At 45.3% G+C, this 23,272-nt stretch overlaps 1 protein-coding gene across 1 annotated transcript in view; it reads left to right on the forward strand.

Annotated features, from left to right (window-relative positions):
* LOC144119410 (cytochrome P450 3A11-like) overlaps positions 1–10,574 on the forward strand; it is a 334,374-nt gene extending 323,800 nt beyond the window's left edge. The window contains exon 14 of the mRNA XM_077652030.1: positions 10,430–10,574. Coding sequence (XP_077508156.1) covers positions 10,430–10,525 — 96 coding nt within the window. The 3' untranslated portion in view covers positions 10,526–10,574. The remainder of the gene's footprint in view (positions 1–10,429) is intronic.
* The last annotated feature ends 12,698 nt before the right edge of the window (positions 10,575–23,272 follow it).

Below are 23,272 nucleotides of genomic sequence, written 5' to 3' on the forward strand. Positions count from 1 at the left end.
ACGAAGGCAAGATGACCAAGTTACTCACATTAGGGTTATAACAATTAGCAGAGCCCTAGGCATAGAATTGATGTTCAATACTCTTGCTAAAGGGCGATTTGAATATACATTCTTGAGAGCAACAGCACCAAACAGGGGGACGAAAAAGGGAGGAAACAGGAGGAGTGCTGTCACAAACACAGAAATTAACGAAGGCAAGAGGACCAAGTTACTCAGGTTAGAGTTATAACAATTAGCACAGCCCTAGTTCTAGAATTAAGTTCAATACTCTTGCTAAAGGGCGATTTGGTTATACATTTTTGGGGCAACAGCACTAAATACGAGGATGAAAGAGAGAGGAAACAGGACGAGGGCTGTCACAAACACAGAAATAACGAAGGCAAGAGGACTAAGTTACTCAGATTCAGGCTATAACAAGTAGCAGAGCCCTAGTTATAGAATTGAAGTTGAATACTATTGGTAAAGGGCGATTTGGTTGTACATTCTTGAGTGCAATAGCACCAAACACGGGGACGAAAGAGGGAGGAAACAGGACGAGTGCTGTTACAAACACAGAAATTAACGAAGGCAAGAGGACCGAGTTAGTCAGATTAGGGTTATACCAAGTAGCAGAGCCCTAGTTCTAGAATTCAAGTTCAATACTCTTGCTAAAGAGCCATATGGTTATACATTCTTGAGGGCATCAGCACCAAACACGGGGACGAAAGAGGGAGGAAACAGGACGAGTTCTGTCACAACACTGAAATTAACAAAGGCAAGAGGACTAAGTTACTCAGATTAAGGCTATAACAAGTAGCAGAGCCCCAGTTATAGAATTGAAGTTGAATACTATTGCTAAAGGGCGATTTGGTTGTACATTCTTGAGGGCTACAGCACCAAACGCGGGGACGAAAGAGGGAGGAAACAGGACGAGTGCTGTTACAAACAGAAATTAACGAAGGCAAGAGGACCGAGTTACTCAGATTAGTGTTATAACAAGTAGCAGAGCCCTAGTTAGAGAACTGAAGTTCAATACTATTGCTAAATGGCGATTTGGTTATATATTCTTGAGGGCAACAGCACAGAAGGCGGGGAAGAACGAGGGAGGAAACAGTACTAGCGGTATCACAAACACAGAAATTAACGAAGGCAAGATGACCAAGTTACTCAGATTAGGGTTATAACAATTAGCAGAGCCCTAGGCATAGAATTGATGTTCAATACTCTTGCTAAAGGGAGATTTGAATATATATTCTTGTGAGCAACAGCACCAAACACGGGGACGAAAGAGGGAGGAAACAGGACGAGTGCTGTCACAAACACAGAAAATAACGAAGGCAAGAGGAACAACTTGCTCAGACTAGGGCTATAAGAAGTAGAAGAGCCCTAGTTCTAGAATAAGTTCAATACTCTTGCTAAAGGGCGATTTGGTTATACATTCTTGAGGGCAACAGCACTAAATACGAGGATGAAAGAGAGAGGAAACAGGACGAGTGCTGTCACAAACACAGAAATTAACGAAGGAGCGATGACCAGGTTACTCAGATTAGGGTTATAACAAGTAGCAGAGCCCTAGGCATAGAATTGATTTTCAATACTCTTGCTAAACTGCGATTTGAATATACATTCTTGAGAGCAACAGCACCAAACACGGGGACGAAAGAGGCAGGAAACATGACGAGTGCTGTCGCAAACACAGAAATTAACGGAGGCAAGGAGACCAAGTTACCCAGATTAGGGTTATAACAAATACCAGATCCCTAGTTCTAGAATTGAAGTTCAATACTCTTATTAAAGGGCGATTTGGTTATACATTCTTGATGACGACCGCACCAAACACGACGGCAAAAGAAAGAGGAAACAGGATGAGTGCTGTCACAAACACAGAAATTAATGAAGGAAAGAGGACCAAGTTTCTCGGATTAGGGTTATAACAAGTAGGAGAGCCCTAGTTCTAGAATTTAAGTTCAATACTCTTGCTAAAGCGCAATTTGGTTATACATTCTAAGGCAACAACACAAAATACTGGGACGAAAGAGGGAGGAAACTGTACTAGCGCTGTCACAAACACATAAATTAACGAAGGCAAGATGACCAAGTTACTCAGATTAGGGTTATAACAATTAGCAGAGCCCTAGGCATAGAATTGATGTTCAATACTCTTGCTAAAGGGCGATTTGAATATACATTCTTGAGAGCAACAGCACCAAACAGGGGGACGAAAAAGGGAGGAAACAGGAGGAGTGCTGTCACAAACACAGAAAATAACGAAGGCAAGAGGAACAACTAGCTCAGACTAGGGTTATAACAAGTAGCCGAGCCCTAGTTCTAGAATTAGGTTCAATACTCTAGCTAAAGGGCGATTTGGTTATACATTCTTGAGGCCAACAGCACCAAACACTGGACGAAAAAGGGACGAAACAGGACGAGTGCTGTCACAAACACAGAAATTAACGAAGGCAAGAGGACCAAGTTACTCAGGTTAGAGTTATAACAATTAGCACAGCCCTAGTTCTAGAATTAAGTTCAATACTCTTGCTAAAGGGCGATTTGGTTATACATTTTTGGGGCAACAGCACTAAATACGAGGATGAAAGAGAGAGGAAACAGGACGAGGGCTGTCACAAACACAGAAATTAACGAAGGCAAGAGGACTAAGTTACTCAGATTCAGGCTATAACAAGTTGCAGAGCCCTAGTTATAGAATTGAAGTTGAATACTATTGCTAAAGGGCGATTTGGTTGTACATTCTTGAGGGCAATAGCACCAAACACGGGGACGAAAGAGGGAGGAAACAGGACGAGTGCTGTTACAAACACAGAAATTAACGAAGGCAAGAGGACCGAGTTAGTCAGATTAGGGTTATACCAAGTAGCAGAGCCCTAGTTCTAGAATTCAAGTTCAATACTCTTGCTAAAGAGCCATATGGTTATACATTCTTGAGGGCATCAGCACCAAACACGGGGACGAAAGAGGGAGGAAACAGGACGAGTTCTGTCACAACACTGAAATTAACAAAGGCAAGAGGACTAAGTTACTCAGATTAAGGCTATAACAAGTAGCAGAGCCCCAGTTATAGAATTGAAGTTGAATACTATTGCTAAAGGGCGATTTGGTTGTACATTCTTGAGGGCTACAGCACCAAACGCGGGGACGAAAGAGGGAGGAAACAGGACGAGTGCTGTTAAAAACAGAAATTAACGAAGGCAAGAGGACCGAGTTACTCAGATTAGTGTTATAACAAGTAGCAGAGCCCTAGTTAGAGAACTGAAGTTCAATACTATTGGTAAATGGCGATTTGGTTATATATTCTTGAGGGCAACAGCACAGAAGGCGGGGAAGAACGAGGGAGGAAACAGTACTAGCGGTATCACAAACACAGAAATTAACGAAGGCAAGATGACCAAGTTACTCAGATTAGGGTTATAACAATTAGCAGAGCCCTAGGCATAGAATTGATGTTCAATACTCTTGCTAAAGGGCGATTTGAATATATATTCTTGTGAGCAACAGCACCAAACACGTGGACGAAAGAGGGAGGAAACAGGACGAGTGCTGTCACAAACACAGAAAATAACGAAGGCAAGAGGAACAACTTGCTCAGACTAGGGCTATAAGAAGTAGAAGAGCCCTAGTTCTAGAATAAGTTCAATACTCTTGCTAAAGGGCGATTTGGTTATACATTCTTGAGGGCAACAGCACTAAATACGAGGATGAAAGAGAGAGGAAACAGGACGAGTGCTGTCACAAACACAGAAATTAACGAAGGCAAGAGGACACAGTTACTCAGATGAGTGTCAGAGCCCCAGATATTGAATTGAAGTTCAATACTCTTGCTAAAGGATGATTTGGTTATACATTCTTCAGGGCATCAGCACCCAACACGGGGACGAAAGAGGGAGGAAACAGGACGAGTGCTGTCACAAACACAGAAAATAACGAAGGCAAGAGGAACAACTTGCTCAGACTAGGTCTATAAGAAGTAGAAGAGCCCTAGTTCTAGAATAAGTTCAATACTCTTGCTTCAGGGCGTTTTGGTTATACATTCTTGATGACAACAGCACGAAACACGGGGATAAAAGAGGGAGGAAACAGGAGGAGCGCTGTCACATACAAAGAAATTAACGAAGCCAAGAGAACAAGGTTAGTCAGATTAGGGTTATAGGAAGTAGCAGAGCCTTAGTTCTAGAAATGAAGTTCAATACTCTTGCTAAAGGGCGATTTGGTTGTACATTCTAGAGAGCAACAGCACCAGAGACGGGGACGAAAGAGAGAGGAAAGACGACGAGCGCTGTCACAAGCAGAGAAATTAACGAAGCAAAAATGACCAGGTTACATTTATGCGGGTAATGAGAAAAAGCAGAAATCGAGTTCAAGAATTAAAGTTCAATATTCTTTCGAAATGGCCAATTTGGTTATACCTTCTTGATGGCAACAGCACCAAAGAAAGGGACGAGAGAGGGAGGAAACAGGACGAGCGCTGTAACGTACACAGAAATTACCGAAGCCAAAAGGACCAGGTTATCCTGATGTGGGTAATGACAAGTAGCAGAGATCGAGATCAAGAAATAAAGTTCAATACTCTTGCGAAATGGGCGATTTGGTTATACCTTCTTGAGGGCAAAAACACCAAAGATGGGGACGAAAGAGGGAGGAAACAAGACGAGTGCTGTCACAAACACAGAAACTAACGAAGGCAAGAGGACCAAGTTTCTCAGATTAGGGTTATAACAATTAAGAGAGCCCTATTTCTCGAATTTAAGTTCAATACTCTTGCTAAAGGGCAATTTGGTTACACATTCTTGAGGGCAACAGCACCAAACGCCGGGACGAAAGAGGAAGGAAACAGGACGAGTGCTGTCACAAACACAGAAATTAACGAGGGCAAGAGGACCAAGTTACTCAGATTAGTGTTATAACAAGTAGCAGAGCCCTAGTTATATAAATGAAGTTCAATACTCTTGCTAAAGGGCGGTTTCGTTATACATTCTTGAAGGCAACAGCAAGAAAGACGGGGACGAAAGAGGAAGGAAACAGAACGAGTGCTGTCACAAACACAGAAATTAACGAAGGCAAGAGGGCCAAGTTACTGAGATTAGGGTTATAACAAGTAGCAGAGCCGTAGATCTAGGATTGAAGTTCAATACTCTTTTAAAGTAGGATTTGGTTACACATTCTTGAGGGCAAGAGCACCAAACACGGGGACGAAAGAGGAAGGAAACAGGACGAGTGCTGTCACAAACACAGAAATTAACGAGGGCAAGAGGATCAAGTTACTCAAATTAGGTTTATAACAAGTAGCAGAGCAAAACGTCTAGAATTGAAGTTCAATACTTTTGATAAAGTGCGATTTGTTTATACATTCTTGAGGGCAACAGCACCAAACACGGGGATGGGAGAGGGAGGAAACAGGACGAGCGCTGTCACAAAAACAGAAATTAATGAGGGCAAGAGGATCAAGTTAATCAGATTAGGGTTTTAACAAATAGCAGAACCCTAGTTCTAGAACTGAAATTCAATACTCTTGCTTCAGGGCGTTTTGGTTATACATTCTTGAGGGCAACAGCACCAAACACAGGGACTAAAGAGGGGGGAAACAGGAGGAGCGCTGTCACATACACAGAAATAACGAAGCCAAGAGAACCAGGTTAGTCCGATTAGGGTTATAGGAAGTAGCAGAGCAAAACTTCTAGAATTGAAGTTCAATACTCTTGCTAAAGGGCGATTTGTTTATACATTCTTGAGGGCAACAGCACCAAACACGGGGACGGGAGAGGGAGGAAACAGGACGAGCGCTGTCACAAACACAGAAATTAATGAGGGCAACAGGACCAAGTTACTCAGATTAGGGTTTTAACAAGTAGCAGAGCCCTAGTTCTAGAACTGAAATTCAATACTCTTGCTTCAGCGCGTTTTGGTTATACATTCTTGCGGGCAACAGCACCAAACACAGGGACTAAAGAGGGAGGAAACAGGAGAAGCGCTGTCGCATACACAGAAATAACGAAGCCAAGAGAACCAGGTTAGTCAGATTAGGGTTATAGGAAGTATCAGAGCAAAACTTCTAGAATTGAAGTTCAATACTCTTGCTAAAGGGCGATTTGTTTATACATTCTTGAGGGCAACAGCACCAAACACGGGGACGGGAGAGGGAGGAAACAGGACGAGCGCTGTCACAAACCCAGAAATTAGTGAGGGCAAGAGGACCAAGTTTCTCAGATTAGGGTTTTAACAAGTAGCAGAGCCCTAGTTCTACAACTGAATTTCAATACTCTTGCTTCAGGGCGTTTTGGTTATACATTCTTGAGGGCAACAGCACCAAACATGGGGACTAAAGAGGGCGGAAACAGGAGGAGCGCTGTCACATATACAGAAATTAATGAAGCTAAGAGAACCAGGATAGTCAGATTAGGGTTATAGGAAGTAACAGAGCCCTAGTTCTAGAATTTAAGTTCAATACTCTTGCTAAAGGGCGATTTCGTTGTACATTCTTGAGGGCATCAGCACCAAAAACGGGGACGAGAGAGGGAGGAAACAGGACGAGCGCTGTAACACACACAGAAATTAACGAAGCGAAAAGGACCAGGTTATCCTGATTTGGGTCATGACAAGTAGCAGAGATCGAGTTCAAGAATTACCGTTCAATACTCTTGCGAAATGGGGGATTTGGTTGCACCTTCTTGAGGGCAACAGCGCCAAGGACGGGGACGATATAGAGAGGAAACAGGACGAGTGCTGTCACAAACACAGAAATATCTAAGGCAAGAGGACCACGCTACTCAGATTAGGGTTAAAACAAGTCGCAGAGCCCTAGTTCTAGATTTGAAGTTGAATACTCCTGCTAAATGCCATTTGGTAATACATTCTTGAGGGCAACAGCACCAAACATGGGGACGAAAGAGGGAGGAAACAGGAGGAGCGCTGTCAGACACAGATATTAACGAAGGCAATAGGACCAAGATACTCACATTAGGGTAATAAGAAGTAGCAGAGCCCTAGGTATAGAATTGAAGTTCAATACTCTTCTTAAAGTGCGGTTTGGTTATACATTCTTGAAGGCAACAGCACTAAACACGGGGACGAAAGAGGGAGGAAACAGGACGAGTGCTTTCACAAACACAGAAATTAACGAAGGCAAGAGGACCAAGTTACTCAGATTAGGGTTATAACAAGTAGCAGAGCCCTAGATCCAGAACTGAATTTCAATACTTACACTAAATGGGCGATATGGTTATACATTCTTGAGGGCAACAGCACCAAACACGGGGACGAAAGAGGGAGGAAACAGGACGAGTGCTGTCACAAACACAGAAATTAACGAAGGCAAGAGGACCAAGTTACTCAGATTAGGGTTATAACAAGTAGCAGAGCCCTAGTTATAGAATTGAAGTTCAATTCTCTTGCTAAAGGGCGATTTGGTTATACATTCTTGAGGGCAAGAACACCAAACACGGGGACGAAAGAAGGAGGAAACAGGACGAGCGCTGTCACACACAGAGCAATCACAGAAGCCAAGAGGACCAGTTTACTCTGATGCGAGTTATGACAAGTAGCAGGGATTGAGCTCAAGAATTGAAGTTCAATACTCATGCTAAATAAACGGTTTGGTTTTTCATTCTTCACGGCAACAGCTCTAGTTACAAGGACGAAAGAGGGAGGAAACAGGACGAGCGCTGTCACAAACACAAATTAACGAAGGCAAGAGGACCAAGTTACTCAGATTAGGGTTATAACAAGTAGCAGAGCCCTAGTTATAAAATTGAAGTTCAATTCTCTTGCTAAAGGGCGATTTGGTTATACATTCTTGAGGGCAAGAACACCAAACACGGGGACGAAAGAGGGAGGGAACAGGACGAGCGCTGTCACACACAGAGCAATCACAGAAGCCAAGAGGACCAGTTTACTCTGATGCGAGTTATGACAAGTAGCAGGGATTGAGCTCAAGAATTGAAGTTCAATACTCTTGCTAAATAAACGTTTTGGTTGTACATTCTTCAGGGCAACAGCTCTAATTACTAAACGAAAGAGTGAGGAAACAGGGCGAGCGCTGTCCCAAACACAGAATTCACAGAAGCCAAGACGCCAGGTTACTCTGATGCGGATTATGAGAAGTAGCACAGATCGAGTGCTAACATTGAAGTTCAATGCCCTTGTTAAATAGGCGGTTTGGTTGTACATTCTTGATGGCAACAGCGCAAAATGCGGGGACGAAAGAGGGAGGAAAAAGAACGAGCGCACAGAGCAATCACAGAAGCCAACAGGACCAGGTTACTCTGATGCGAGTTATGACAAGTAGCAGGGATTGAGTTCAAGAATTGAAGTTCAATACTCATGCTAAATAAACGGTTTGGTTGTTCATTCTTCAGGGCAACAGCTTTAGTTACAAGGACGAAAGAGGTTGGAAACTGGACGAGCGCTGTCCCAAACACAGAAATTACAGAAGCCAAGACGCCAGGTTACTCTGATGCGGGTTATGAAAAGTAGCATAGATCGAGTTGTAGCATTGAAGTTCAATACCCTTGTTAAATAGGCGGTTTGGTTGTACATTCTTGATGGCAACAGCGCAAAATATGGGGACGAAAGAGGGAGGAAACAGGATGAGCGCTGTCGCGCACACTGCAATCACAGAAGCAAAGAGGACCAGGTTACACTGATGCGGGTTATGACAAGTAGCAGAGATCTAGTTCGAGAATTGAAGTTCAATACTCATGCTAAATGAGCCGTTTGGTTGTAAGTTCTCGAAGCTGACAGCGCAAAAGATGAGGACGAAAGAAGGGGGAAACAGGACTTGCATTGCCACACATACAGCAATCAAACAAGGCGAGAGGGCCGGCCGGATTATCCGGATGATGTTTAGGACAAGCAGCAGAACACTAAGTACGATAAATGAAGTCAGCATTCGTCCTGTGTTCCTCGTTCTTTCGTTCACATCTTTTTCGCTGTCACCCTCAAAGCAGTTTTGTCAATTCTTGTTACCACGACGAAAGAACGCAGGCCTAAAATAACAGCTTCGTTCTATCGCACTGCTCATTTATGGTTACTGATCTTCATCAGGCAATTCGAGTGAACTTCGCTAGGCGTTGTTTTTTTTCTCTCCAAAGCCAAAAAACGTGTCGTAGCTCGTCGAAAAGAGCAGGCACGCACTTACTCTCATTCACAAAATTTGCACCTTTTATGTCGTAACACTGATGCCAGCAACCTTTACAGACCATTTTTTAATTTTTTCTTTGAAAACAAATATGCGCTGAGCATGTTAGTGCCATTAATGCACTGATATTGCCTTCAAAGGTGCTTGGGAGAAAGGGTATTGTATTTCTTTGGGGAAAGGAGTGCGGAATGCTCTTTTATTTCATGAATAACTTTGCAATAGTTCACTACTCAACGTGGTTTTACAATAGTGTTAGCCATTAGAGGTTTTTTATAAAGGACAGCTGCAGCTTCGACGCGTCCAGCTGACTGTGATTTGAGGCCCATAATGAGATAATCAACCATGTTATGTTAGGTGAAGTGCTAAGAATCACTGACCATAAATTGGGCTGGCTGAAATGGCATATATAAACTGGGAGAAAGTAAGCGCGTCATGGGAAGTAAGTATTCCCCGCAGCAGTCCTGTCTTCTGTTCTGAACTCTTCCACCTCAGTAGCTTTGTATGACTCACTCTAAGGGCGCTTATACCTGTTTATGCTCAACTGTCAAAAATACGTGCCAAATGCTTGCATTGTGTTGCTGTGCTAGTGGGTTTGCTGTAGGTTGGCCTTCTTTAGGACGAAGTTTTTTTCATTTTGAAATATATTCAGAAAAATCACGAAGACCTCATAAATGTGACTCCACAACAAATAGGCCCAGACGTGCCACGAAAAAGGCATCTGGCAGATCGAGCAGCCGTCCGCATCGGTATCATAATTATAGTTGGGAATGTCGTAATTAGAAAGCAAAGTTGGACAGGTCGTCGGGAGCTTTTCGTAGGGAGTGTTTAGCTTCCCTTCAAGAATGCAGGGAAAAAAAGCGACCAGCGTCTTTGAAAAAAATCAAAACGCACGCAACTCTCAAGCAGTCGGAAAAAGAGTGCAACGGTAACGATCACACCCTTGCTGCACAGACGCACGCAACTCACAAGCAGTCGGAAAAAGAGTGCAACCGTAACGATCACACCGTTGCTGCACAGGTGTAATAGTAATATTTTACACAATTTTGAGAAGGTTTCAAGGGTGTGAGTTATAGACACGAAAATACACCCTTAAGGGTGCAAAGTTTTTAAAAATATAGCTCCTAAAAATCACTGCAGCTTCTGGTAGTCAGTAACCGGCATGGAGATTTGTTGTCAACTTTAAAAAGAAAGGATTGCGTTCATGTTCACGCTTGCTCAAATGCTTGCTGTTAAGACACCTGCTTTTCTTGTGCGTGGACGTGTTTAACGTGCTCTCGCGCGGAAAATTGCACTTCTTTTCAGATTCCCCCGAAGTACCATCCAAGCATCCTCGTTCTTATTCCCAATGACGTAAAGCTCAAGGTCATCGACAGGAAATGCGCGCTGCAAGAACGCTAACTGAAATTTGACGGTGATCGAAGCAGAACTGTTTACGATGTATTTGGTAAGAAGTACTAATAAAGGCTTGTATGACCTTCCTTAGGGCCTCGTCGTACGTTCTAGAAGTGTGCGTTCATACCACGCCCACAACATAGAAAGAACAACGTCGCTTAAATGTTTCATTTGCAGATGACTCGCCGAATGTGTGCAAAAATGAACCCAGGAAATATTAAGCTGTCTCTTAATTTATCCAAATCAATCTGCATGCCGGCCATATTTCTAACAAAAAAACACGTATGAATTTTGTACACTCTTATTACCATTACTTCCTTGCATGTTTCAAAGGCGCACGTTTCTCGTGAATAAAAAAGCTGGGAAAATGCGTGCTATGGAATAACCATGCACAATATACTGCTGTGAAGACAAGCATCATTTTTGGGGTGAAATAGACGGGGGAGGGGGAGGGCAGCGCAAAAGAACAGCTCGGTAGGAAATGGTGGCTGAGAGGGGGTGGCCTTGATAATGAGAAGCGCCTGTTTGCACGAGTAGCAGAAATTCGCGCCATGCCCAGTTTTGCGTTGCACCAGGGGAAGCATACGCAGGACTCGGTATACACTGCGGCGGCACGTGGGTTTCTATAGTGTTTGGTACACTTTGCATAAGTGGCGACGCAGGGGATAGCTCTTCACATGGTCGAAATGTAAAATTCTTCGACAGCAACTGCATCGGCCTTTTTAATATGCACGCAAATGTTATATATTTACTCTTGTCCTGCGGAGACTGAAAGCGGTGCATATTTGCACTGTTGCCTTTTGTCCAATGGTAGATGTTAATGGCAAGGTTTACGGTGATCACGAAGTTCGGCGGCCACTCCCGGTGCGGAGCGCAGGTTCAGCGTAGAAATGACAAAGAGAAAAGCAAGACAAAAGAAGCGCCGTGCTTTCCGAGTGACACCAGCCCGTGCTCACCCCATTTCTGCAAAATAATCGTTGGATTAATGTGTTGATTAAACCTCCGGCCTTCCACACCTTGAAGAGGTTAAAGGGAAGACACTGAACGCCGACCTGAGCGCACTATAAAACGTATGCGCCAACTTGGACGACCTTTAGAGTGAGCGCCCGTGAAGGTGGACGATAATGAGAAAAAGCTCTGAGCCTACGTTTTATATTAATCAAATCGAAACCAAAACAACTACAGTTGAGTGTTTCGCTCGATAGCAGAAGCCCCAAACGAAGACCACAGGCTTACCATGATCGCGTTACGTGCGCGTCTGAGCTTTAGTGTAAAGAAACAGTGTCCAGGTTCGCATGTTCTATTTGAGACACACACGGTCTATGAAAGGGCGCAGAAATGACACTGCTCGTCGTATGTTCGAGAGAAAGCACCCATAACATAACCATGCTTGACGGAACCTCATAACAGCTGCCACTGGAACCTGACGCATCAGTGACTGCTACCGTATCTTCCTTATTTTGAAATAAGTCTCGCTATGGCAAGTGCGGGAGGCCGAAGACTGCCTAATGATAGATCAGGCGCATAAGACGGACTATATACGCTCGAACGGGCGGTCTAGGGTTGGTCAGTGCTGGCAGGAAAGTTGTTCTATGTGAACAGTGGTCGTCTGGGCCAGAAGAGTTTAAAAATTCGAAGCTTGACGTGCAAGTTGTCGAAACGCCAGAAGATCTAGATATAAAGGTGGCATTCATAGGGCACACCTAAATCGCACACGTCAAATGTGCTCAACGGGTCGTCACGAGGTCCACCTTCGCGCGCGTCCAGTGGTGCGAGCAAGGTTTCCACCCGAAGGGAACCGAAACCATGTGTGACCTGAAGCCAAGAGGGGCGATGGGATTAGGGTATTTGCTTACGCATAATGACACTGGTTGGCGTAGCACAGATACTTCGGAAGATAGCGTTGCTCTGTGGGGACGCAATCCCATTCGACGTAATAATCATATGAAAAAGGAAAATTCCATTTGCCATCTTTTTATAAACGGCCATGAACCATAACTCCTTGCAACATTGAAAAAACAATTACGAACCAATTGCAGAGCAAGCTAAAGAAAGCTGAATTAGAGTGCTACGAACGCCTAACTCTGATATACGAATTTGAAAGAAAACTGATTTGGGAAGCTGTGAATAAAATAAGTAGAAAAACAAATAGTTCACCCGTCATATAGGCATCATATCTGAACGAAATTCAAATAATGAGCATGAACGACTAATTTGCACCAGCCATATCGCATGCCGTTCAAGTACAAGAGCTTGATTCATGAGAGTGGTATCCCTGCTGACATTTGCACAGTCTCAGTGCAACCCATGGATTACGTCAAGATGAGAACTCTGAGAGGAAAAATGAATAATTTGTTGGGTAAAAAATATGAAATTATACCAGATGCTATTAAGCGTGACGCAAAGAAAATAACGTACTTTCTACCGTACAGTGTTAACTGGTCTATTTGCGCGGGTTTTTCCTCCTGCGTTAAAAATTGCACTAGAGACATCAATTTACAACCATGGTACTGAACATAAAGTTTTAAATTATACGACAATATCTGTCTTAGCTGTATTCTCCAAGTTTTTTAAAAAGGACACTGAGGAGAAACTGGAGTTCCTTTCACCGGGTTTAAAGTCCCAATACAACTAAGGCTATGAGGTATGCCGTAGTGGGGGGCTCCGCCCAATTTCGACATCTGGGGCGGTATTACGGATCACTAAAAAACAGCCTCAATTTTGAGATCGTGACATCAAAACGACGACACCGCGAGGTTCCGACCGCAGAATCAGCCAATTAGCAGCAAGGTTGCGGTAGCTATTAACAGGGCTCCGCCCCGGAATCATTCATTCGCGCGACAAGGGGCGTAGACTAATGTTTTGCTGTGAAGTCGCAGTGATTAAAACGAGGAATGTTTTATTTTGCTAAGGAACTGTATTTTAAACTCAGCAGTACCAATTAAAGCAAGCAGTGTTTCTAGTTTTGCAATTAAGTTTGCTGTTCAGTCACTTTTGTTGGCGCGAAGGTGTGCTGTCAGCGGTAAAGCGTAAACATGTTAGTCTAAAAATAAAAAGAAACGCAATGAAGACAAATATTCTTTTATTTTGGTAATAAACCGTGTTTAAAATTCAACAACACGACGGAAAATTAGAAGCATTCTCAGTTTGGCAATTAAATTTGCTGTAGGGTAACTTCTATTGCCATGAGGGCCCGCTGGCAGTGGTATAACGTGGACATGCCGGCCTGCAAGAAAACTGCTGATTCCATAGCTAGTTCCTGTTTTTGTGCCTGTCGTCTAAATTCACGGTACTTTGCGGATGTCTTAAGTGCGCAGAAAATTCTGGTTGAAGGCAATGAATGCTACGGGCCTGCTGAGTTCAACTCACAAGCAGCGCTCGACTCGGAAATGACGAAGACAACTTTAGTCTGTGTTCTCGGTCGGCGCCTATCGATGACCGAATGACGTGTGGTTGTTTATTTTCTTTAGAAAATACCAGAAAACCATGAATCATCACGCAGAAGCGACTGCCGACAGACGGGAGCAGACAGGTGCAGCTGCTGATAGCATGCATCTCGGTGCGAGAAATGAGAGCCGACACGGCCTGCCTCTGTGGCAGCTGTCACTCTTCTGCCTCGTAACCAAGTGATGCCGCCCACATCGGGCTAAGCACTTGATGTTCCGTTGGCATTTTTGTAGTTCTGTTCAGTTGATGTTCAGTTGTTGCGTTATTTCCTTTTTTTTCTGTGCAAGATGCAGCAATTGTGATTTTTATGCTCCACTTAGTTTGTTTAGAGAGAAAGGAAGCACTTAATAACTTTGCTATTGTCACCGAGGAGACCGAGGAGAGTACGAGATTGTTCCATTAACGTTTTTTGCTGATCTTGTAGTAGATTCAGGGTCAACCAGGAGAGAAGTAATTTGCTGGTATGGCCTGTCTAGAGGCTAATTGCAACTTGGCAGAAAGTTGAGCAAGTTTGTTCATGTTCGCTGGTACACAGCGCTTGAATTTCATATGATCCAGGGCACTGAGGTAGGTAGGACAGGGCAGTGATGTAAAATATGTTATTGTATTTTGCTCAGCAAGCGGAGTGATGTTGGTATAGCTGGGTTTGGTGAGGGCAGTGTTTAAAGGGCTTTAAATACTTTGCATAGCTTCTAACGTGCACTTCCTTTCAGGTCGGAAGACCACATTGTTTTTTTTTTATGGTCCATCTTATCTGAGGCATCGTGTATACAGGCCGCTCCAGTTAGAAACGGACCGTATTTGTTCCGCACTATGTGATAAATAAAAAACAAAAAACAGTTGAAAACGACTAGGATAATAAATACCTAGAGGAAAGGTAGCTTGAAAGCAGTTGCACTTGTATTATGTGATAGCATAAGGAGCTTGTCCAGCTATTCGGCAGTCACCGTCTCGTGTCATCATGGTCAAAACTTCATAGCCTTGTGTTATCGCAAACCAATCTAGGTGTCAGTTATGGGGCAATAACCGAATGCTCAAAATTTCCCTTAATGGAGCTGCCTGTAAAGTCCTAGAGCTGTAGAGCATTTCCAGTACCGGTGTTGCATGATTTGTGATTGTAAACTAAACTCTAATCACACATCATCTCCTTGATGATGTGTCTGGGATGTTTACACATCTTTGTCTATCAGTGAAGATGTTCTAGTTATTAAGCAGTCATTGTAGCCACTGATCCTTACAATATTTATTATGCATTGTTGTACAGCGGTCTTGCAGTACCTTGCAGTAGGTACAACTTCCAGCAGAGTGTGAAACCCCTAGCCACATACCATTAAGCTATGAGCTTAACTTTGGTATTTACACATATATGTGCCAAAAGTTTTTCTAGTCCTGAAAATGCATTATGTAAACTGTACCATGCATTATGTATTGCACAGGTAGCCTCTGTAAGAAAGAAAACAGCCCCTTTGAACTTAATTTTTCAAAAAGTTTTTTCTTAACTGCACTCGGGAATGCCATATGGTAAATGTACATCAAGGTAAAGTATGCTTGTATGTACACTGTCTTTTCTGCAATAGGAACACTCGTGTTAAATGCTGTGACTAAAAAATGAACGCACTTACTGAAAGTATGATGCAATAAAAACAACTTTGGTGTTCTTTTTGATTCCAACAAGCATAACAAATGTTTCGTGTCTTATTCCAGCACTACACTTTTGGTTCATGCATATTAGTCACACAGGTAATGACCACAGGCACTCCACCAAGCTGGAATGAGATAGCAGAGAAGCAGTTGGGCTGACATAAGCATTGACAAAAGAGAGCTCAAAAGGATGCTTTTCACAAATTGGGCGAGCTGCTTCAACACTTTTATCCGCCTTCAGGAAGAGAGTGTGCAACACGCTGCTGAGGGAGTGGAAAGTATGCCGGCAAACAAAGTGAAAATGAAGTGGCAGCCGGTGGGGGCACATGTCACTGCAGGCTTCTGGCTGCACACAGGTTGGCCAAGGTCACATCCACATCACACAGTTGCTGACACACTTGCAAATGTGTGTGTGCACTGACACCAGGCATTGACAGTGACAACAGGAAAAGTGGCTATGACTCTCCACGCCAGCATGGTGAGTCGCCTCTGGACGCTAGATTTTCCACCGCAACTGTCGCTGCAGCATTCATAGGAACGCCTGCCTCTGGAGAAGGGTCGTCCTACAGAGGTCCGAAAGTACAGCAACGCATTGCTCTTCCCTGGAGGTAGGTGAGGAATGATCTGTCTCTACGAGGTAGCCACCATTTAGAGGCAGCCCGTTGTTATCTGGGTCAGTGGCAGTGTCGCCTGCACCCTCTGCTGACATGGGCGCATCCAAACGGTGGTTGTGAAGTGCGGCACGCGCAGTGATCATGCACACTGTCCACTCCCACTGGCAGTGGTGCATCCGGTGCCTTTGAAAGTACCGGAAGCAGCTCTTCAGCGCACCGCTACTGCACTAAACCACAAATTGTGTGAAAGCGTGTGGCGTGTTGTACAGGCCTTCTGCTGAGTAGGGCCTGTGATGCCACGCAACTGGTGCAAGCAGCCATGGCTCCAGTGGGTATACATAGTCTGCTGCATAACAAAAAATGACGCAGTTAAGCATGTTCTTTCTCGGTGATCTCAACAGCCTTACTGGACGCTCTGCTACACAGTAGAAGACTCATGCCAAGTAGCCCACATCCATGCTTTGTTGAATATGACATTCAAGAGCACACAGACACGTAGGATTGAGATGTATAAGTAAGCACTGTTGTCGCCCTTTCTGTACCGATCGGCTACTTCTGTGCTTTTATGTGCTGTGTTTATCTTTCCGGCCATAGTGTCATCTCTTCAGCGGCCTGGATATCCCAAGAACGCCGCAAGATCTCGGGATGGACCCTTCGACATTTCCTTCACGATGCCGACGTTCGTGTCGTGAGACGCGCACGCCTAAATCAGCCTGGTCAATGGACGTGAAGAGTAATTACGACATGGAAAGATCACATCCCGCTATCAATGCGTCTGCCGTTTCGCCTACTCTTCAGCCTCAAGGATGTCTCCTCAGCCCTTCAGCTCCTCCTGCACCCGGTACTTCATCGCTGCTCAAGTCACCGCCTTCACTTGCAGGGGACGAACCATCGATAATCCATACCGTCTTGCCTGTTCCTGTGCCTACCCCTACACCACTCCTGTCTTCTACTGTTCTGACTGTTTCTGATGACAGTATTGAACCAGTTGCGAAAAAGGTAAAGGTGAAGGCCACTCCAACCTATCTTACCCCTTAAAAGACGAAACCATCAAACTATCCACTCCCGACACTTGATCGCTCCTTCCGAGTGCACATTAAGCCTACCGCGCAATACGACATAACGTCAGTTCCTTCAATATCGGTGCAGCAGCTCATTGACCGTGCACTGCGCATCTCAGGGTACCGCGGCTTTATTTACCACCGTCACTCCAGTTCTGTCATCGTTCAAGTAGCGTCACTTGCCGATGCTGAAAAGATCTGTGGCATTGAAAATTATATATCAGCGAATCACAGTATATACCTGTGCAGGCCTATCTAGCATCAGCACCCGGCTTGCAGAGATGTGTCATTTATGACCTCGAACCTAATGCGCCTCCGAAAGAAGTGATGACGGATCTCTACTCCGACACCCACTCAGTGCTTAATTCCCGTCGACTAGGAAACCGAGGCGCATTTCTTCTACTGCTTGCGGGGCCGTTAGAACTTCCTACCCAATTCTTCTACAATGGACGAATCGTTCACACAAAGCCTTTCCGTCCTGAACCAGTCTACTGCTATCGGTGCCTGCGACAAGGTCACATCAAAAAGTGGTGCCCTGCATCCCAAGACACTCTGCCCATACCACCAGCAGACGGTCTTCCCTCATTCAGGTGCCCATTCTGTAAGACAAATGACCACGACATCACTTATACTAAATGCTCTCGAAAGAAACGTCGTCCGCTAGTTGCGCCTACTCAGGCTGGAGTCAAGATCTCCAACCGTTTTGCTGTTCTGTCTACAGACACAGATGAGGCAGATACTGAAAAACCGCCAGCATCTTTGCCTACACCTTCTGGTATCCGCCCTTCCAATGCCTCTGTTGTAAAGACAGGTTCCCATACCCAGCGGAAAAAAGATGAATTTCCTCCAATAACCTCCTCTATGCCTGATGAGATCTCTGCCATCGATGACGCGATCGCCAACGTTCGCCAACAACTTGATCAGCTCTGCTGACGTCGCTCTCTCTTACTACAACGTCCGCATATACCGCCAGTTCAGCCTGTTTGCCAAGTGCCTCTTTTGTCCAATATACACAGTCGTTCAGACTCAAAATATGACCAATCAGAGCAATCTGTAAAAACATCTTCAATGTCATTCCTCATTATCCTATTGCAGCAACTCCCCCAGATGATTGCATCTGTTTTGCAAGCAAATGGCTACTAACGCTACTTCCCATGTCGTGCAATGGAACTCTCGGGGTCTTACTAATAAGCTCCCTGAATTGAAGCTGCGCATTCGAGAAGGCAAACTGTCTGCTTGGGCTTTCCTTCTCCAGCAGCATAATGCCATTCTTCCTCTCAGTGGTTATTTTGCATATCACAATCCATCAATACCCGACCGCCGTAGTGGTCTTGCTCCTGGTAAAGCAGCTATATATGTTGATTGTTGGACACCACATTCTCCCGTCGACCTGTCTCGTTGGTGCAATACCCGATAAGAAGCAATTATCATTCTCACTAAGCTGCAACGTACTCCAGTACTATTCGTTTCTTTTTACGGCCGACCCCAATCCTCTACACTCAACCTTGGATGGCATACACATCTGCGCACCTCTTACCCAGGTGTACCCATACTAGTTGGAGGAGTTTTTAATGGGCCACATGCAGCCTGGGGTTACACCTATAACTCTAAACGTGGAGATCAGATTTACGACACGTTTTTTGACCAGTCGTTTACACTTCTGAACAAAACCTCTAATTATAACCGCCCACGTGCTCCTCCATCAACTCCGGACCTTACATGGTGGCTGGGTCCCAGCAATCCTCACTGGTCTTGTAACGCAGACGCCTGGGGCAGTGATCACTCCCCCATCCTAATTGACTTTGCTTCAAGTACATTGCGTAAAATTCGTCGGAAGGTCCATGTAACTTCTTGGGACAGTCTTCGCACGGATGTTCGCCTCGCCTCAATAACTCCTGCCTCAGCACTTTCTACATTTAAGCTTGTCTTAACTCAGAACACAGTTTCTTCCACTGTCAACGAAGAATAACCAAATCCTGACTTTCACCTCCTTAATCTCTGCGCAAGGCGCAAACAGCTGGGCGTGTACATCACTCAGCATCCTTCAGACCGGAATGCACGAACGGAACTTCACAGAATCACCGCTAAAGCCCGTCGGTATTCTAAACGCCTTCAGCACAAGCGCTGGACAGAGTGGTGTTCTCACCACAGTACTCCTGTTGGCAATCGCCACTTGTGGCGTGTATTTCATTGCATGGAAGGCAAGCCATCCGTCAAAGACTATGCCGGGAGTATTCGTCTTGCCCTTCGTCTTTCTCTAGATGAATTTGCTTCGCAAGCTGCCCTTCAGTTTTTTCCGTATTATGACTGTTCAACTGCACCTGTACCGGTCAGTTACAAACATGAGCCAGAGGATAAGATAACACGCCCGTTCACCATGGCTGAGCTTATAGCTGCAATTGAAGACATCCGCCATAACACTGCACCTGGTCATCACGGTGTACCTTATGCCCTATTTCGGAATCTGGACGGTGAAGCATTGACTTCACTTCTAAGAATTTTTAACGAAATCTGGACATCCAGAGAGATGCCACTAAATTGGAAACGTTCAGTGGTAGTTCCAATACCAAAGCCTGGAAAATCACCCACAACTCTTGGGGCCCTACGACCGATTTCTCTTACCCCAATCATTTGCAAGTTGTATGAAAAACTGCTTTCCACTCGACTCTCCTGGTGGCTCGACCTTCATCAGAAATATTCGTCTTCCCAAATTGGTTTTCGGCAAGGATACGGAGCTGAAGATGGTCTTGACCACTTTACCAACGACGAGATACGTCGTTCACCTTACAGCCGTCTCGTTCGCACAGTCCTGGCAAAACATATCACGAAGGCCTACGACAACATTCTTCACGAAGCCATTCTCAACACTATGTCATCACTTGGCATGCCCTTGCAGATACGTCCAGCAATTCATGCTTTTCTCTCACAAAGGACATTTGCTATCCGTGTTAATGGTAAACCTACAGGCCGCTTCATTTCTAATCGCGGATTACCGCAGGGCTCAGTTTTAGCCCCAGCTCTATTTAACATCGCTTTCATTCCTCTGATACACAGTCTTTCCACCCTTCCTAATGTTCAAGTTCTGGCATATGCAGACGATATCACTCTCTGGTCAACAAATCGCTCAGCTCAGGTGCAGCAAGACTCTCTGCAAAATGCCCTCAATCTTCTACACAACTTTCTTGCCAACACTGGCCTCTCCCTCAACCTCTCCAAATCCTGTTACGTTCATGTGGGCAATAAAGCTGGCCGCCGTATTTGCAAAGCCACTCCGTTCGTGCTCACTAGTAGAACATTCCAATGTATTGGGCCTGCATGTTCATTCTTCAGGCAAAGGCACGGCTTGGTTATCAGCTATGGGAAAGAGTGCTATAGCCAATAGCCAATAGCCAATCGCTCTGGAGGTGCCCGTTCCGATACAGCTCGTCGACTTGTTCGTGCTGTCTTTCAACCTCGGCTCCTATACCAGGCTCAGTTTCAACAACATACGAAACGACAGTGGTCTACACTCGAAGCACTGAACCACGAAGCCATGCGAGTCATTACTGGCCTACCCCGAGCAACTCCTATTTGTCTGCTGCAGCAGTATGCGCAGCTCAACACACTGGAAGATTTAATTACCCAGCGACAAACAAACAGAGCACGGAAAGTTTCCCTTCGTCCAATGTTCCAGCCTCAGCCACCTCCATGGGACTACTGCCACATTACATCAAACAAGCCAGTGTCATAAGAAGTCGGAGTTCTCCTCTCTGCCATTACCATCAACTTTTTCTACCGAACATGATGACTGCATCCTTTACACAGATGTCGCCATAACCTCAACGGGGGGATCAACTGCTTTTATAAGCCTGACACATCCTCAACTCTAGAGTTGCCAGACCTACTTTACTGAAAATTCATCACCTCTTCCCTTGGAGCTCCAAGCGATTTTAAATGCCATAGCAGCTTTACCTGACGACCCTCCTTATAACCAGATACTCCTATTCACTCATTCCCAAGAAGCTCTCAAGCACATAAAGAAATTGCGTGGTACCCTTCGGGTTTCCCAGGACATACACGCTGCTTGCAAATCTTACCCGGTCCCTATACTCATACACTGGCTTCAAGCACGCACAGATGTCGATAGCATCGCATCTGACATATCATCTCGTTTAGCGGACGTACCGCAAGCACCTCTTGCCTCTGTCACCAGATCCACTTCTGACACATTTAACATCTTCAGCCTCCATCAGGCGGCGTACACGTGCTCTTATTCCCCCGTGTACCCACCCCCTTCCTCCCAACCTATCACGGATGGTGGAGGTCTCTCTGAGGCGGCTGCGTGTCGGAATGGCCGTTACACCTGCTGTTCGCCACCAGTGGCAAAGTGAGAAGATTTCTGCGCCAGAAAAATGCCCTCACGGCGACTCACCCGCTTCGGACACCACTGTTCACCACCTATTGTGGACTTGCCCAGGAACTTCGCTGGTGCGCGCTCGCTTTCTGCAAGAGGAAGACCTGTCCTAAAACAATGACTCCGATTTCAACTTGTGGATAACGAAAAACATTTATGCCCGAGGATTATGTGACTTTTTACACCTTACTGGACTCCATGCCTTTTTTTAACCTATTAACGTAATAACGTTCATTAATGGCATCATATTTTATGCCGTGCGGCACATTAAGCGTCCTAAATAATAATAATGTATAAGTGAGCACTGCTGTAAGGTTGGTCTTTACCACCATGTTGATATAAATGATGCGCTATGATTGCCTACGCATCACAAGCGTCGTCAGGTGCATTTTGTCTTGGTTTCTTCGACAGGAAATGCTATGTAGATCAACAATGTAATATGTGTCCTGTGTTTCTGCTGCAACTATAATTAACAAAATGGTGGCAATACACTGTATCATACCGTACCGTATCTGCATTGGTATAAGTACCCAGACTCATCCTTGTAGCTTCAGCAGATCCGTGCAAATACATGGTGTTGGAGCTCGATATATGTGACTGAGGCCACCCGACGGTTGACAGGGCTCTTTTACTTCTTACCCAGAAAAAACTCACCGTCGCCCAGTAGGCCTTCCTCCGCCTTGGAGTGCCGCCAGACAAACGCGTCGTGTAAGGATCCGAGTCAGCGCGTGTCCACGGCCGGAATCCGCATGTTCGCGCCGCAGAACTGAGACAAAATACGCACAGCATGAGCTCACTCTCGCCGCCGAGGCCCACACTTGTAGCTGAACTCATGCGGTCAAAAACAGGGGCCGAGGTATACTGACTATCACGCTCGCAGCGTAGAACCACTTGCGGCTCGTTCGCAGCACTGCACCCAGACTCCTTGATAGTGATGAGTGCCCAATCGACACACCTGACGACGCCGGGGATGCTGCCGCGACTAAAGTTCAGCCAAAGGAAACTCTCCTTCACCGCCGCCTTCTCCTCGGGTCTCCTCGGAAAGCGAACACACACCTTCTGCGACCCAACGTTGACATCGGTCTCCGCTACCCACCGCAAAACACTGGTTCATGGTCGATTGGGCTGCGCCGATGTTTTCTTCATTTCCAACGGCGCCTTGAAACCCACCGGTGGTGAAGAAGCGCAGCGCGCACAGCACCTGCAAGAGTGCTCCACTTAGAGCGCACTCACCCGCTCACCTCCCAGTTCAACGGCGAGTTCGTCACACAGACACTCCGCAGTCTCCTTCTTAAGTCGAAGCGTCAAAATAACTCGTCCCGTGCGTCGAAGATGTCTTCATGCATCCTCCTACATCGTTGCTCGCGCGGTCACCCGCGTATACGACGATGTAAACAGCCGCCATTTCCTGTCTCACAGGCTTCGAAACTACATTTTCCAGTCTCAAAAAATCATCTAAATCTGCCCGCATAATTAGGTGGGCAACGTCAACACTTCTGGGCCGTTTACGAAGTCAGTCAGTGACGCAAAAAATCAAAATGGCCGCCACCAACGGCTGAACAATAGGAGAGGGGAAATGTGACTGTTTTTGAAACAG

This window comes from Amblyomma americanum, chromosome 2, assembly GCF_052857255.1.
Source record: "Amblyomma americanum isolate KBUSLIRL-KWMA chromosome 2, ASM5285725v1, whole genome shotgun sequence".
Taxonomy (NCBI): Eukaryota; Metazoa; Arthropoda; class Arachnida; order Ixodida; family Ixodidae; genus Amblyomma; species Amblyomma americanum.